General features: G+C 37.3%; 4 protein-coding genes across 4 annotated transcripts; 2 read left to right on the top strand and 2 right to left on the bottom strand.

Moving 5' to 3' along the window:
• Positions 1-168: 168 nt before the first annotated feature.
• On the bottom strand, positions 169-4,830 carry si:dkey-71l1.1 (uncharacterized protein LOC569883 homolog). Its single transcript, XM_056746396.1, has 10 exons — positions 4,695-4,830; positions 4,100-4,298; positions 3,940-4,007; positions 3,626-3,718; positions 3,272-3,373; positions 2,487-2,592; positions 2,220-2,342; positions 2,034-2,110; positions 1,842-1,944; positions 169-1,681 (listed from the first exon to the last, which is right to left on the bottom strand). Exons 2-10 carry the CDS (start codon positions 4,242-4,244, stop codon positions 1,542-1,544), a joined length of 957 nt encoding a protein of 318 aa, XP_056602374.1. The 5' UTR covers positions 4,245-4,298; positions 4,695-4,830; the 3' UTR covers positions 169-1,541.
• A 226-nt stretch (positions 4,831-5,056) lies between these two features.
• On the top strand, positions 5,057-7,211 carry ufc1 (ubiquitin-fold modifier conjugating enzyme 1). Its single transcript, XM_056746309.1, has 6 exons — positions 5,057-5,214; positions 5,466-5,533; positions 5,646-5,709; positions 6,012-6,088; positions 6,448-6,538; positions 6,626-7,211. The coding sequence occupies exons 1-6, from the start codon at positions 5,092-5,094 to the stop codon at positions 6,704-6,706; spliced, it is 504 nt and encodes a 167-aa protein (XP_056602287.1). The 5' UTR covers positions 5,057-5,091; the 3' UTR covers positions 6,707-7,211.
• A 3,299-nt stretch (positions 7,212-10,510) lies between these two features.
• Positions 10,511-12,178, bottom strand: gig2p (grass carp reovirus (GCRV)-induced gene 2p). Its single transcript, XM_056746587.1, has 2 exons — positions 11,974-12,178; positions 10,511-11,478 (listed from the first exon to the last, which is right to left on the bottom strand). Exon 2 carries the CDS (start codon positions 11,455-11,457, stop codon positions 10,807-10,809), a length of 651 nt encoding a protein of 216 aa, XP_056602565.1. The 5' UTR covers positions 11,458-11,478; positions 11,974-12,178; the 3' UTR covers positions 10,511-10,806.
• Positions 12,179-12,326: 148 nt separating this feature from the next.
• Positions 12,327-16,104, top strand: fdxacb1 (ferredoxin-fold anticodon binding domain containing 1). Its single transcript, XM_056746073.1, has 5 exons — positions 12,327-13,488; positions 13,897-14,053; positions 14,218-14,421; positions 14,565-14,723; positions 14,823-16,104. The coding sequence occupies exons 1-5, from the start codon at positions 13,314-13,316 to the stop codon at positions 15,865-15,867; spliced, it is 1,740 nt and encodes a 579-aa protein (XP_056602051.1). The 5' UTR covers positions 12,327-13,313; the 3' UTR covers positions 15,868-16,104.
• The last annotated feature ends 367 nt before the right edge of the window (positions 16,105-16,471 follow it).

The following is a 16,471-nucleotide window of genomic DNA, read 5'->3' on the forward strand; positions in this document are numbered from 1 at the left end:
TCCTCCTGAATCTCCACCCAGGAACTCAAGCTAAAAATAAGATAAGCAATCTCATCTCATCTCAAAACAAATGACTAAATGAATAGCTATTTATTTTTGACCTTATTTACCTTAAGAAAATGTGACAGGAACCTTCATGATATAGGAACAGTTTAATTTCATTAAAATAACAAATATTGATTGAACAAGCTTATTTAATTAGAGAAGCACATTCGATCAAACAAACAAAACAAAAAAATAAATAAATACAACAAAATTATGATCAGTGCATTTTGAGTCTTATCCATATAAATAATTTATTCATTTAAAAAAAGGAGTATATGATTTTCCCAGATTTTACACCACTGACATTAAAATTAACAATAGAATCATAATTCTCCTTATAAAAAGTAACAGCTGCGTAACACTTTGAAAATGAAGGTACTTGATCTTTATATGAACGAAAAAATACTCGTCATCTATTTGCTTGTAGCCAGGTTCTCCTCATGACTAGCTTTGAAAATGATTTCCTTCCATTTATGTGTTACAAAAACAGAAGGAGGAATCTCTTTTACTCAGATAGTTTTGTGTGCAAGATGCATACACATTTTTACAGTTTTCACTGTATTTAACTTAGTCTAAACCTATATTTGGTTTTGTAAACTTCAATTTTAATCAACGTTGAAAAATCTCCCATTGACATTTATGAACACTCCACATTTTAAATATAGTCAACAAAACATTTGCATACTGTACTGCGCTTACATTTATTTGCATACTTCGTTATTTTTCTGGTTTAGATCGAATTAACCCCCTATAAAGTGTAATGAGGAGGAATGGGGTCATAATATGATGCAGCCCAGATTCAAAGCCTCCTCTCCTGTGAGACAATAAGCACCGTGCCACAGCTATGATGTCAGTCTGGTGTTTTTCAAGTTCAAAAATGGAAAAAATTCTGGTGTACATTCACAATGAAAGCCTGGGATTACCAGTAAAATATTAACAAGAACAAATCTCCACTAATGATCATTTTCATCGATTATATGATTAGTCCCAGACTAATAGTCTTTTAAGAGGAAACTTGCCTGTGATCAATTATAACTTTAAAATGTTTAAATAGCATACATGTCTCAGTGAGCAATATTTTTGAAGCTTATTACTGAAAATTCAGTCAAATTAGAGATTTTGTGACGAGAAGATTTTGTTTATAGCACGATGACTACTTAAACTGTTACATTTTATCCAACCTGCATTTCTCTCTCATTTAATGAAAGAATCTCTGAGTAATCCTCAAGTTATTAACGGCTCAACTTCTTTGCTCCAAACATCAAACCCAATGAGACAGGATGAATGTGTGACATCCAATAAATGAAGGCAGCCTTTGTATAACCAATCAGCTGGAATCCGAACCCTTTATCTGTGCTTGCCATGAACACCTTGACTGTCCAGTAGAGCAAACAAGGCTTTGGTTAGCTTGCCTATTTCCTCTGGAGTCTGTAGTGGACCGACTGGGCAGACGTGAAGATGGTTTTGGAAGTTCTTCTATTGAGTTAGGGTTAATGTTATCCTACATTGACTCCAAGGCCGACCTGCAGCTTGTCTGCTCTGTGGTTTACAAAGGCACCCATTATTAAGGTTGCAGGTAGGGGACAGAGCCGCTTCTCCAGAACACCACCGATGATACAGCGGCTGTCCAACATTCCTAAAGATATTTACAATAAACAGGTGATATTTTTAATGTACACTTTGAATCATTTAATAATAGATATTTATAAGACTTTACATTGAAGTGTGATTTCATTTTTAAGGATCAATGAATGTACTGTTCCCATGATGCACTGCAAATGATCTCATCAGATTACCTCTAAAAACCATTTTAGCTTCTGGAAGCTCCATTTGGTAACCAAAAGAGAATGTTGTCTCCTGGGTCCTAGTGCTCGCTTCAAACTCTACTCCCACTTGAATCTGTCGGGATTACATAAACAACTGCAGCATTACTATCATTGTTGACACTGCAAATATCACATGCATGAATATATCTTTCAACCGCATACCTGTTTGTTTGCCCTGTGGTAGTAGCTAGCATGTGCACCTCCTTTACCGGCATTTAATGTTGCCACCCAATTTGGCCCTGAGACAGAAAAGATTAGATGTCACAGGTTCCTTAAAGAATCAGGAAATTTTATGTAAACCAGTTGGTCACTACTGATCACTGATCTCAAGCAGACATTCATTCAAACCTGAGTACTGGCCACCCAGTGTAAGTATGCCCCCTTCCTCTGCCCGACCACGGTGGTACACCAGCTCTCCCCCCAGTACCAGCTGTGGGGACACGCTTTGAAGAAAGTGTGCGACCATGATGACTGTTGCAAAATATAAACGAGAGGGCAAAGAGTTAAACAATGACAGACCCTCAACTACAGGGCAGCTAAAGAAATTGAAGTTAATGCTTTGATCATACTATAGAAAATTCATGTGCTGTCCAAAGAGGCCTCACATGATCATACCTGATTCTCTCAGAATGTCAGGGTTGGCCATAGTTACTGCTGCTGTGAAGTCACTGCCCCTGTATTCAGTCTCAAACTGCCACGTGAGAAACTGTGCCTGCTGAGTCTGCCAAGACATTCAATTTTAATTTTTTATATCGTGCTTTTCACAGTGTGCATGGTTCCAAAGCAGCTTTATAGGAGAAAATAAGAAAACACAGAAAACAGAGTGCAGTGCATGGAACAAGATCATTTTAATAAAGCAATGTTAAGGGAATTAACAGAACCTTTAAGCTAATATAATATAGCAGTCTCCCGGTGAGGAATCCAACACGGTCCTATGGTGAGGAACCCAAACTCCAATGAATAATAAATGGAGAAAAAACCTTGTGAGAAACCAGTCTCAGCCGGGAGGGCCAGGTCCCCTTTGATGTGTCACAGCTGCACTCAGTGACTTTGATTAAAAGTAAATGTTTACAACATTTGTTGAAATTGTTTAGGTCTCATTTTGTGTCCGATATCAGACAAAAGAGGAATGTCATAAGAAGGTTAGATAGTAGTAGCATAATGTAGCCGAGTGCAGCTATAACTTCAAACTGCTCTCATGTGATGTTAGTTTAGCATTAAATACAAAGTATTGTAAATACTGTTTAGCTTTAATGTGACAACAAGTAGTCCTTCTTTGCTCTTCTGGGGGGGGGGGATTTTCTGAGCTGGAGTTGGGATGGTCAGTCAGATCCATCCACTATAGCAATGACCACACATTACTTTTAGCTGAATCTAAAATCCCTGAATAAAATACTAACCTGAAATACAGCTTTAGCTCTTATCCTCTCGGTTAAGTGAAACAAAGAGTGTGCGTTTAGGCTGCCAGACGAGTCAATTTCCCCAATAAGCATAGGTGAGCCCTTAACAAAGAGATCAGAGACCAATTCATTGTATATGGAAAAACACACACATTTAAAAGATCAATTTTCATACTGTATTTACTGTGTACTTCCTGCCTTCATTTAGCATGATAATCAATCCTTCAATCATAAGTACCCCAATAAGTTACATAAAAGTAAAAGGGAAATGTGTGTGTGTGTGTGTGTGTGTATAATATATATTTAATATGAACAGAGATAGTGTAAGGTATCCATGTCTTTTGTTTCTCTTACGGTTTCTTTGTAGTCAGTGTCTGACTGCAGGTGTTCAGCATGAAATCGATAACTGGATGATGCAACAGCACTGAGGTGAAATGTGTGGCTGACCTGAGATCAGAAAATCCAAAAGATCCACAGATAAGTCTGTTGTTTTCTATATATATTCTACTGTATATATTTCAATATTATATATATATTAAATGGCCAAAATTTATTTTTTTTGTGACAATTTTTTTTGACAGTCCAATTAATATAATTCTACATTAGACTCAATAAATTACTATCAAATTCATCACTAAAATTAAACTCAACAGAATGTATTACCGAACCTTGAAAAAACTGCTGAGAGTCTTGTTAATCGCCAGTTTTACACCTTCAATCTGCTGTGGAAATACATCTAGATAGACACAAGCTAGTACAATTAAAATCTGATAAACCGTTAACACTTATTTAAGAATAACTATGTAAATGGAGGAAAATAACTCATACCTTTACAGTTGCGGTGCAGGCCATCAAAGCTTCCTGGGTTAGGCAGCCGTCCATCTCTCCTGTCCCACCGTGATAGGGGTCTGTCTTGAGGAAAGGGTGAGTTCTGACGCCCTGGACGGGATGACAAGGCCAGCACACTGCCCATGGGAACCCACAAGCCGAAAGAGAGGGACAAACTCTCCCAACCTGATCTCCTAAACTATATTTAAAAAATACAATGCAAATGCATAAAAACTAATAATAATAATACAAAAACATACATGCATAATATGAGATGATGCTTGCCTTGTTGAATATTTCAATATTATGATGCTCATTCCACATGAGGAAAATATGAATACAAAAAAAACTTTAATAAAAATAGTAAAATAAAGAAAAATAACTAATCCTATAAATGGCTAAATATAGAAAAATGGTAAATAAAACTTAATTCCACAAGTTTAGTATTCACGAATCGACATAATTAACATATTCATAATTTGTCCGCTTTAAATGTGTTTACGAGTCTTGAACAATAGTGCAGATATATTCATTCAATTGGGATCATTTTGTTCCCACATAAGGTTACTTTTCCAAGTCTATCGTTTCTACTTACGCTGAATAAATATGAGTTGTGCAAATAATAAATGATAACTTCATATGCAAAGACTGTATCCTAAAAGCACCAAATAACCGCTGGAAGAGAATAAGGTGAAAGGATGCTGAGGGATGTGATGAAAGCTCTAGTGGAGACTCCAGCGGCGGAAGCAGCTGATCAATGCGGTCAATTCTTCAAGAGCAGCTACAAAATACCTCCCTGCAGATACAAACTGTCGTGTATAGTTCCGCACATCGCTAAAACTCATGAAAACATACGTTAAGCTGATTAATAAAAATTACTTTTTATAAATATTAAAAAGTGACATTTGTATGATTAAAAACGTGAAAGGTTTTAAATCTAATGTTTAATAAAAGATCGTGACGTCACGTCCGGGTTCCTCCTGACAGTCAACATGGCAGATGATGCCACTAGAAAAGTAGTCTCAGAAATACCCCTTTTAAAAACAAATTCAGGACCAAGAGACAAAGAATTATGGGTTCAGAGGCTTCGAGAAGAATATCTAGCCTTAATAAGCGTAAGTGTTATTTTACAAACTACAAAAACAAGCATAAAGCTACCAAGAGTGTTAGCCGTAAAAATGAATTAAGAATAACGTTACGTGTCATTACTTAAGAGAGCTGACAATGTCTTGACAAAGTTTAAAAAATGTTTTTATTTCTGGCTTAAAATAAACACGCTATATAGTTATCATTTATCTATCTGTGGCTTTTAATTTGACACATATGTGCACTTATTCAAGTAATGTGACACATTTTTTTCCTTCAGTATGTTGAAAATAACAAAGCAGCTGATAATGACTGGTTCCGACTAGAGTCCAACAAAGAGGGTACAAGGTCAGTATTTTTTGCTGTTTTAGCGGATTATCACTTGAATGCATAGATATAGTTTTTGACGAGTGTTCATATCAGTAAGCTTAATGCATATTGTTTTTGTTTGTCTTGTTAGGTGGTTTGGAAAATGCTGGTATATCCACGAGCTTCTGAAATATGAGTTTGACATGGAATTTGATGTAAGATTTTTAAAAAGTACAAATAGAATTCAATGATATTTGGGTAGTTTGCATGCAATTTCAAGCTATTGCAGCAATGCCCTGCAGTGTTACTTAATAATGTGATACACAATTTTTATTTCACATAATTATAGTTATGCATGTAGTTTTCATGGCTTTAAAGTAATTGACAGAGGCCTTTAGAATTGAAAGGCAAATGGATGATTTGAGCTAACTACCCATTTATCTTCATGTTATATATTATACAAATCCAGATGGCATAGTTTTTTGTCTTGAGCAACTTAATTCACCCCAATGTCCAGATTCCAGTTACATATCCAGCCACAGCACCTGAAGTGGCTATTCCAGAGCTAGACGGAAAGACAGCAAAGATGTACAGGTCTGCTGTGATTCGTACATTTAGAAATCTATATTTTAAAAGTGATGGTTCACCCCCCAAAAAAATCTGTCATCATTTAGTCAGGTTTACCATTTCACTTTCTTTCTTCTGCAGAACACAAAAGAAGATATTTTGAAAAATGTTGTCAACGTGAACATTCACCTGCATTGGTTTTGTGTCCATGGGGTCCAGTGCTGTTCAATTACCAACTTTCTTAAAAATAACTTATTTTGTGTGCTGTGAAAGAAAGAGTATGACAAGAGGATGAGTAAAAAATGACAGAATGTCTATTTTTGGGTGAATTATCACAAAGTATTTTGTCATAATTTTTTAATCTTTCAAAACCATTTTTGTCATAGAGGTGGCAAAATCTGCTTGACGGATCACTTCAAACCACTATGGGCAAGAAATGTACCAAAGTTTGGATTGGCCCATCTTATGGCTTTGGGAGTAAGTTGCCTAAAATATTGTGTTTATCTCCGTAATTATGCAAGTTATTGTGCCTCATGGTAATAACCAATCTATGTCTTTTTTAAGCTTGGACCATGGCTTGCAGTTGAGATTCCGGACCTCATTGCCAAAGGCATCATTCAACATAAAGATCAACAGAACAGTTAAAGCAGAAGTGGATTTTGCGTTTAACTATGTCTTAACAGTGTAAATGCGAACGTAAATAACAGCTGACTACAACTTTTTGTTTTGCAGTCTCACAAAAACCATGGACATCAGATTTACCTTTGACATTTGTACAGATATCTACTATAAGCCATAGTGCTTTCAGTATCAAATGAAATGTGTATGTTTTTCATCAGTAAAACCTTGCATACTGACGTTTATTTTATGGAAAACATTCTTGAGGTGACAAGTAATCTGTAGAGTTAACTTAAGTATGATGTGACATCAGAGTCAGGAGTAGATTTGTACTGTTTATGCGTTTGATTACATTTACATTCATTTTATTTAATCCAGGAAACGGGATGCCTCTGGTAAAATTTAATTAACTTCACTGCATTTCAATGTTTCTTATGTTTTGTGGTTGGACTAATTCCCACAAAACCCTTGGTGAAAGAACTGTAAATCAATACCACTAAAAAACGTATAAAAAGAAATAAATCAAAACTGACCTGTTGTTGCTATTTTAACACAAAATCATGTGTTTCTGCAATTACAGAAAAATTGCTTTACTTTTATAGAATGAATAGTATTTCTTAAGAAATAACATTTACACGCATCTTTTCTTTCTTTTGCGTATAGTTGTTTTTTGTTTGCATATAGTTTGTTTTTCTGTGACCACTAATAATTATTTTCAATTGCACATTGGTTTTCTATTTTTTGGGGGGGGTTATCTTATCTCTCAAATGGCTTTATGTCCGGGGAAAACAGGGCTGTTGGTGATCTTCTGGTTTGGGGAAGCGGTGTACTCAGCCACTGGTTTAAATTCGCGACCCCACCATCATACACAATTTACACAGCACCTTTAAAACAATGTTGTGAGAACGCAATTTGTTGCCATAGTAACCTGTTATATAAAGGACATCTTGTTTAAGTCTAGGTTGAGGGCCCTCCATAAACTCCATCTTTCAGAGCATGCTGCCTTCCAAAACAAAACACAGCTGTTGATGTGCAAACTCTTTAGAATTTGAGTTTAATGCTTCATTCCTAAAATTCCTCTTGGGTGCAGAAGTGATGTGAGAATTTTTTTACATTTAATAACCTAAGTACTAGACATTAAAAGTGTCAAGTGATTTTTTTAACGTTTAAATAGACTTAAATTTGTTGAACTCTTCTGGCATTGTTTAAGGTAAAAACTGACTGACTTTTCATGTCTTCAAATCAGGGAGAAACCATTTGAAAGGTGTGAGAGCCAACGTGTTGTCATAGCAACCATTTCTGCCGGAATCCTAAACAGTTTAATCCTCGTTTGACTATCCTCTATATACCGCATAAAAACTCCGGAGGACACTAGGCAGGCAGCCTTCCGAAACGAGACAGCTTTTGTTTTGGAACGTTCGAAACAGCACATGCTAGCAACAAGTGACAGTGACAAGAACAAAACAAACCAGCAATAGCATTGTATGTTTTTATTCAAAAACAGAATTTGATCCAGTGTTTTAGCCCTAACCAATTTTTGATTTTGCACAACACGTTTCCTTCTTTGGAAAAAACATTTTCAGGCACAGATGTTGCGGGTAATGACAAATACTTTTGGGCAAGATAGAAGGGATGTGGGATTAAAGTTTGGTGTTTTGCCCAAAACTTGAGTGGATCACTTGTCCTGTTAACACAAGGAGTCTTCAAGTAGCCTATCTGTGTACTTCAACTATTGCGTCCGCAGTGAACTTTTATTGAGTTTCACTTACCTTGCCGTCCTAGAGCTCCGATAAGATGTCATCTCCTTCTCCCTGTCTTCCCGCTGAAACTTGATGGCTGGGGCAAGTCTGGTGAATGAAGTTTTGTTTTTTGTATCACAGCACTGCATTCAGCTATGCAATCCTAGACTGCATTTAGTCATCAGGTCATTTGTGAGGTCAATTGATGTTTGTGGTGCAAATTTGTGTGCTCTTGCATTGATTTTCTGAAACAACATTCTGACAATAGGTATAAGCTTTGATGCTGTGACAACATCCTCTGCAGAGAGCAAGATTCTTTCATGTGCTCTGCTGTGTGGGTTTCAGGAAACTTTAACACTCCCAGTACAACAGAAGACAAGTTCTCAAGCTAAAATTTGATTGATTCTGTTTGTGCTTTGCATTTTTTTCAATGCAGATGAGTTATCTGGAAAAATGCTAGATTAACTAGCTCTAAAGGCACTGAATACTTACTGTAAAATACTTTATACATACCTTGTCCGTCTACACCAGATATATGTCCATCAGCATCAGCGCAAGTGTCGCAACATTGAAGTGTTTTTGTGGTATGTCAGTGCTTTAACGGTCTGCCTAGAAACAACATGAAGCTATCTGATCGAAAAAGTTAGCAGTGTTTACAAAGGTTACATTGAGAATTCATCATCTAAAATCTGAATTCTGTAAAATATGCAGGGTTTATAGCATAAACTCAAACCTTATTGTTAGATTTGAAGATGAAACAGTCTCTCTCCATCTTACCAGTGTACTACACTTTGTTTGGTTAACCTTGGAATTTCCCTGTAAAGGATAACCAGTGAAGAGGTTGAATTTCATTACATGGCTGCTGATGACATGGGCGAAGGCACCCATGGGGTCCAAAGAATTTGGGGGTTAACAGAATGTGTCTGTGAAATTCACTGCTCAAAATACACCAGAGATAATTTATTATACTATATTGGGAATATATATATACACACTTATAAACGCAACACATTCGTTTTTTTCCCCCCATTTTTCATGAGCTGAACTCAAAGATCTAAGACTTTTTAATGCACACTACCATGCTAAAGAGTTGTTATGATAGAAATACTATTATGTTCAAAGTCATAATATCAGGATGATGTTAATTATTCGCAGCTTAACTTTCCATGCCTTAAAGATTTAAACAATATCAAGATTTTGAGTGAATACGGAGGCTCATAACAAGTTTTGTATATTATGAATGTACATGCATATTTGAATAGCTACTGTAGTTTATAATGTCATCGTTTTGTTTCTATGTCTTATTTTTGGTTTCTGGCATATCAGAGATTGGCAGACCTTGCTCGTGTTCAGTAAATTCTTCAGCCTTCTCGCTCTGTAGCCTAGTATTGGGAGTCAACAAAAGTAACATCATGCACACAACTTCAGTTGTCTCCTAGGGACCCCAGAGACTGACAGACCCTCCCCAGATGTTTCTGGAAACTACAACCCAGCACCACACATTCCTGGACAGTGAGTGTAGCATAGCCATAGAAATACTATCCTTTCATCTAGAAACAGCTTTATGCCTTTTCGTGGTAGGAAACATTGCACATGAGCAAGACACATTTTCAAACGACTGCTCCAAACTTGCGTCTGGGCTCCAGACAAATTAATAAGAGCCATTAGCTCCTATGAGGTGAAATAATTGTCTAAATGCCACAGAATGAATTTTTTTAAACCGTCATCCTATCATGTGTACATCAGCCTTTTGAAAAATGAACCTTTGTTTTATTGTCGGAAAATTTAAGTAACCATATGTTAAATAAGATCATACAGACTCATACAACCTAGCTACCTCATTAAAAAGTAACATTTTGATGTGAGATTGTATTGGTTTATTGCTGTTTACTATGGTTTTACTACTAAATAAAACCAAAAACTTTTTTTTACATTTTCCTGTTTGGTCGTCATCTTCCTGTATTGTTTTACCCTGGCCTGTGTCTGTACTGATTCGTGCTAAATATACTGACACTGTAACCAACTAAAATTTTCAGCAGAACATTTTCAATTTGTCAAATGATGGGGGAAAAAAAGTGTGAATGACACTCAATTCAGAAACATGATTATCATTTATGTGGCTTATTGTTTACATTTGATTTACACTTTTGATTAATTCACATTGTAACAACGGTGCAAGAAATTTACAGTAAGATAACATATTGAAAAAAGCTAGAAATATTGTTCTGTGCAAGTTTCCACATTTCTGAGAGATTTTGCTTTTTCAATTTGAATGCATTTCAAAAGTAAAGTTATAAATTTACACGCATCATAAATCCGCAGTCACAATCCAACACAGCTTCCTGGATAATGTGTCATTCAAATCAAGATTGTTTCCTTTTTAGTTTCTCAGAACTTTTGATTGCAATTGTGCTTGGTCATCAGAGTGCAGATAGTCTCTGGACACCCCCAGCAGGACTGTACCATATGTCCAGGTCCCGGTTTCCACTTGCAATATTGACAAGTGCCTGAGTTGCCAGGATTCGAGAGGCTTCTTTGGTTTGTAGCAATGAGCTGCTTGAGGCTATTCAAGATGGTTGTGTTGGGTGCAAGAGCAATATCTACAACATCAATTCGCTTTGGATCCCAAACACAGTCCTCTTCTAGACCACTTGGCACAGCTCTCATGCCACATTTGGGGGGGACCCAAGCAGTGTCATAACCAGCATTATGCCAGGTCTTCTGTAGTGGATGGTTGTCCTTATCGATTCTTTTTACTTTTCCAAGGTCCACACTTAATTTAAGCACTACTTTGTCATTTAATGGGCTGTTCAGGGGATATCGTTCTGCTTTCCTCTGATCACGGCTTACATAAACACCAGGTCCAAGCATTCCATCTGGAGATTGGCTGAAGCCGTTTTGTATGATCATTTGCGCCGTTTGGACTTTGGTGCCGTGGTACATGGTATAACGGCTGCCTGATTTGGCTTCTTGTTCAGCCTGAAGGTGACGGTCCTCGTCATAGTGCACCTCCCAGCCAAAAAAATTGATGGATGACATTCTTTTTTTAAGTAGTATATGCTGTGGATAAAGCATATAAACAATCAAATAAAATTTGTTGACATGTTACATTACCATTAAAATTTCCAGACTCTCTTATTATCATCACAAGCAAACTATTTTTCATAGTTAGAAATAGCAAACGACTGTGATTTGTAAGCTTGGATAAACAAGACGAAAGTGATATTTAAAATGACATATATTTAATGTAGGTGAACTATCCCTTTTAAGGAGTTTCCCTAATTGCTAATCCTTTGCTACTAGTCTGTTAAAATTACGTTTTATTTTTTATTAAACTATTTTGTATCTATCATTCAGTTACGTTATGTCCATACTTTTGTCTGGTAATGTATCATATTTCAATAATGTTGAATGCTTTCAGTTGAGGTTTTTGGAATAACAAACACTGGTAACAAAACAAAAATATGTTAGTTAAATGTTTTCTCGATATATTCATCGGCCCATTGGATGTATAGTATTATTCTAAATGCCTCAAAAGATAATGACAACACATACCTCACAATTCTTGCAAATAAAAAACAAATGAAAAGAAACTCTTTCGTCCGTAACGCTCTCTGGCTATGTGTTCATTGACAGACTGAAAACCAGCTTTCACTTTCATTTCTTTATTATCAGTCTTCCCGTTGTACTTGAAGACGTGAAAAAGTATTATTTTCAGTCACAAACTTAAATTACACCGGGTATGTCTTGTTACATTTCTTCACACTAATAAATTACACCAGAAACACTGATATATCCAGGTGATTTATTTTGTCACTACTCGATTAAGGGAAATGTGTTTGTTGCGTGTCAATCAAGCCTCGTATGCCCACCTTCTTTTCCTAGCGCTCATTTCATTGGCCAGAAGCTCTCCTACAAGTAAACGTGGTGCCAGATTTATTTCTCCAACGTGGCCACCTGTTATGGCTGAAAGGAATACAGATACCTACACTGGGCATGCGCAATTCAATGCCGCATAATTTTTGTCACGCTGACAACAGTTAATTATGTATATTTGTATAAGGTTAGGTTTAGGGTTGAGGTAGGTGTAGACGTCAGCGAATGCAATTTATTGTAATTTTATGGCGAGATTTCGCATCACTTCCGGCCGTAGCTGTATCCCTTCTAGCCTCTGTGACCAGTGACAATCCCACAATACAGACTCAGAGGGGATTTCCCGAAGAGGGAAAGCGCGTGGATGTGTTTTGTGAATTAAATATTAAATATTTACTTATTGGCCAAATAGTCCATCTGTGTAAGGAGAAAGCTCTAATCACGCGAACAGCTTGCTTGTTTTTTTCCGGGTTAACGTTACTTTTATTTATTATTCCTCTAAAACCAAACATGCAACAACAATACAAAGTGGCTATATAACGTGGTATCGCGTCGTAATTTAGGCTATTTTTATTGTGGCGGAGGCGTCGTTCGTGTCGATGTTTTCCTATTGCGCATGCTGTTCCCCCGGGAACGAAACTTGAATGCCGCACGGCACCAATTGACCGACCCTCTCTTTCTCAACCCCACGAAAATGGATAGAAAAGTCTTGACTGCATTGAAATAATACGAAGTTTCCCCTGCTCTGTTCACCCGATGGTCGTCGCGTTTGCAGTTACTCACTTCCTTTAAAGACTTTACTATTTTAATTAGATTTAAGCCTCAATAGCGACAGATGCCGGAGCGTCATTCAGGCGTCATGGTGACATCCAGTGCTGCATCGTGTCCCTCCTGGCTTTCTACGACCGATTCTAGCTCGCCAGTGGATTAAACGTCGCCATGGTTGCTTAAAAGATGTTGAAAAGTTTTGTTTCCCGTCTGATGTGACTTTTGCTGTGTTATTGACGTGAACATTTCTGGAAATGCTCAAATCACGCGAAGTTCTACTTGTAGGGGAAGGCAACTTCTCTTTCTCCGCAGCCTTGAGCGAGAACGCGGGCGACGATGTCGGTGTCACCGCGACTTGTTATCAAAACGAGGAGAACGCGAACAGACAAGAAAGCGCCGCAGTGAACATACAGCGACTACGAGAGAGAGGTTGGTCATTATTCTATTACACAGACTAATGTCAGCTGTTTAATGCATGTGCTCTCACTGTGATGATAACCATTGTTTTTGTGTCGTTGTTTCTTGTTTTATTCAATTGAAAGACGTTTTTTATTCGTTTATAATCTGCCCACAGAGGTTCATGTTTGTGTTTGATATAAGCATTTTCAAAGATACCGATTATTCCCACACAACAAGATACGTTATCAATGAAATGAAATAACATGCCGTGGCCAAGTCGATGAGTCTGTTGCTATGAAACAGCCAATGGGGGGTTTAAAGCCCATTGAGATCTGTATGATCCTTCTGTAGACTCCTGGATTTAAATATATATTTTAAGAATTGATTTAAGAAAAACTAGAAGAATTAAAAAATAAATGTTCTGCTCTTTGCTCTCAGGATCAACTGTTTTGTTTGAGGTGGATTGCACGTGCCTGAAGGACCATGAAGTCATCAAGCATCATCTTTATGACTGCATTATCTTCAATTTCCCTCACAGTGGGCGTAAAAGTGGCGTAAAGAAGAATCGCCTTCTGTTGGTGAGATTTTTCCAAAGGTAAGTTTAATACCCCCCTGGCATCAAGGTTTCTATGTGTATGTTATATAAGCTCGACTGCCAGTGTTATATAAAGAACATACAGAGGGGATTTCATTTGAGTTTTGTGATCTTCAGTTCATCTTTAATTTATAACTGATGGACGGCTCATGTTTTCTTTCTAGTGCTATTGCAGTCCTGAAGGAAAATGGGGAGGTGCATGTCACCCTGTGCAACGGTCAAGGTGGTACTCCATGTGACAGTCCAGTGAGAGAATGGCACAATAGTTGGCAGGTGGTTGCCATGGCAGCAGAAGCTGGACTAATTCAAAGTGAAATCCGGCCTTTTGAATATGATTTGCATCAAGGTTACCAATGTACAGGTTACAGGTAAAGAAGTTAATGCAATACTCCTCTACACCATTTTAGTTAAGTTAACATTTGTTGAACTTTAATAAATTGCTTTAGAACTTCAGGAGGATATTAATAATATTTGTGAAGTCGGTGCTAATGGGATTCATTTATTCCTTTAGGAGTCAAGACAAAGGTTTTCATGTAGAAGGAGGTTTGACCCACATCTTTACTCGAAGTCTCCCATATACCATGCCAGAAAAACTAAAAAGCGAGAGAACAATTGGCAAGGAAACGGTTTGTTTTGAGATTCCAGCTGAGTTGTCCGAGTATATGAACCGGTACATTTTACATTGTTGAATAGAAACATCTCAGCTATGTATTATGTCAGTGAATAGCGGTATATTGATGTATTTTCTCACTCTTTTGCTTTATGGCAGAAATTTCCTCAGTCAGCAGTCACATCATCCGGTAAGAACTGTCCAGGAACAATTACTCCGAGAGCTGAAATCAGTTTGGCCCGTATGTACCATAATCAAGGAATTCCCAGAACTGGTAACCTGCTGGCCAGAAAAGCTTCAGACTTATGACCCCAATCTGACCCATTCGGAGATCTACTGGATTAAACCTACTGATATCTATATATTCAACCAGAGCGCAAACGGACAAGAGGAGTCTATGAATGATCAACAAAGCTTCACTGGCAGCTATGCACTACGACCATCTCTGCTTTTTCATGCTCAGGAGATTACCCAGAATGAGGAATTCAGCCCTGGAACACTTTACGCTGTCAGTGGTCTTGTCTTTCAGAGAGTACCCATTTCCCCGAGCCGTTCTTCTGCCTTCCACCAACTTCTACTGGTTGGAATGTTCCCTGTAGAATCTCAACCTATCAAGTGCTTCAAAGATTCTTTAGAATCGCTGCTCGCTTCTTATGGCGTCTCCTTCGAGCTGGTGCAAACAGGCCCAGAACAGCAAGTTTGGATGAATTCAAAGATGCTTCCAAAATTTGGACGTATCACATCACTGCCCTCCTTGGCTTCGGACCGTGAAGGTCTACAGTTAATAGTTGTCTCAATAAACTTGGACCATTTGGCTACTCTGTTCTTCGGCATTTCTGACTGGCGCTTGCTTTGGAGTGCAGATCCTCGTTTTCTTCAGCACTTTGAGCTCAATCCACTTGGAAGTTTCTGTCCATTCTCACTTTACCCACCAAGCTACAAACATGACATCAGTTTCTGGATGGATCCAGACAACTTTGAGGAGATGAATTTCCACACAGTTGTGCGAGAGGCTGCTTGCGGCGCTGTAAAGGATGTGGTGTTAGTGGATCGATTCAGACACCCACACATGGGTCATGCAAGCCTCTGCTTCAGGCTAACATATCAGTCATCGGATCGTGCCCTGTCACACAGTCAGGTGTTTGGACTACAGTGTCAGTTGCGGAGACTGTTACCTCTGCGCCTGCATGTAACTCTACGGTGAACTTAAGACAGAATATCAAAAAAACTAGTGAAATGTCTTTTTGATAAATCAACAGTTAAATGCTTGTTTTTAGTGAATAAAATGTGTGCATTATGTCAGTCTTTGATAATCAGAATGTCAAATTATTTTAACTGTTGCTATTGTGTTTGAATTATGCATAGTCATATGTTTACATATTGCTAGTTAAAATATATGGAAGTTATTATATTGTTTTAATAAATATGTATGATTACAAGAGTACATTGTCACATTCATTTGTTTTTCATACAGCAAAACAGGAAATGTTAGTGAAGTGTGCACTCCTATATTTTAAATTCTGCATGTTTAGGAAATTAGAGTAAGGACACATTTGCAAATGCAATCATTTAATCTGATGCATTTTCCCCACCAAGTTCTTGTAAGGCGTGTTTACATAAATGTCAGTTTACAAAAATTCTGAAGCTGCATTTACTGCTGTGATACATCTGGAAAGTTTATAATTATGAACATTTGTGACAAAAAATTGTTATACCTATGATATTTGTATATTTAAAGGAATAATTTACCCCAATAGAAATTTAAGCCATCATTTAATTTCCTTTACGCAGTCCCAAACCAACACATA

Source organism: Triplophysa dalaica, chromosome 4 (genome assembly GCF_015846415.1).
Source record: "Triplophysa dalaica isolate WHDGS20190420 chromosome 4, ASM1584641v1, whole genome shotgun sequence".
NCBI lineage: Eukaryota > Metazoa > Chordata > Actinopteri > Cypriniformes > Nemacheilidae > Triplophysa > Triplophysa dalaica.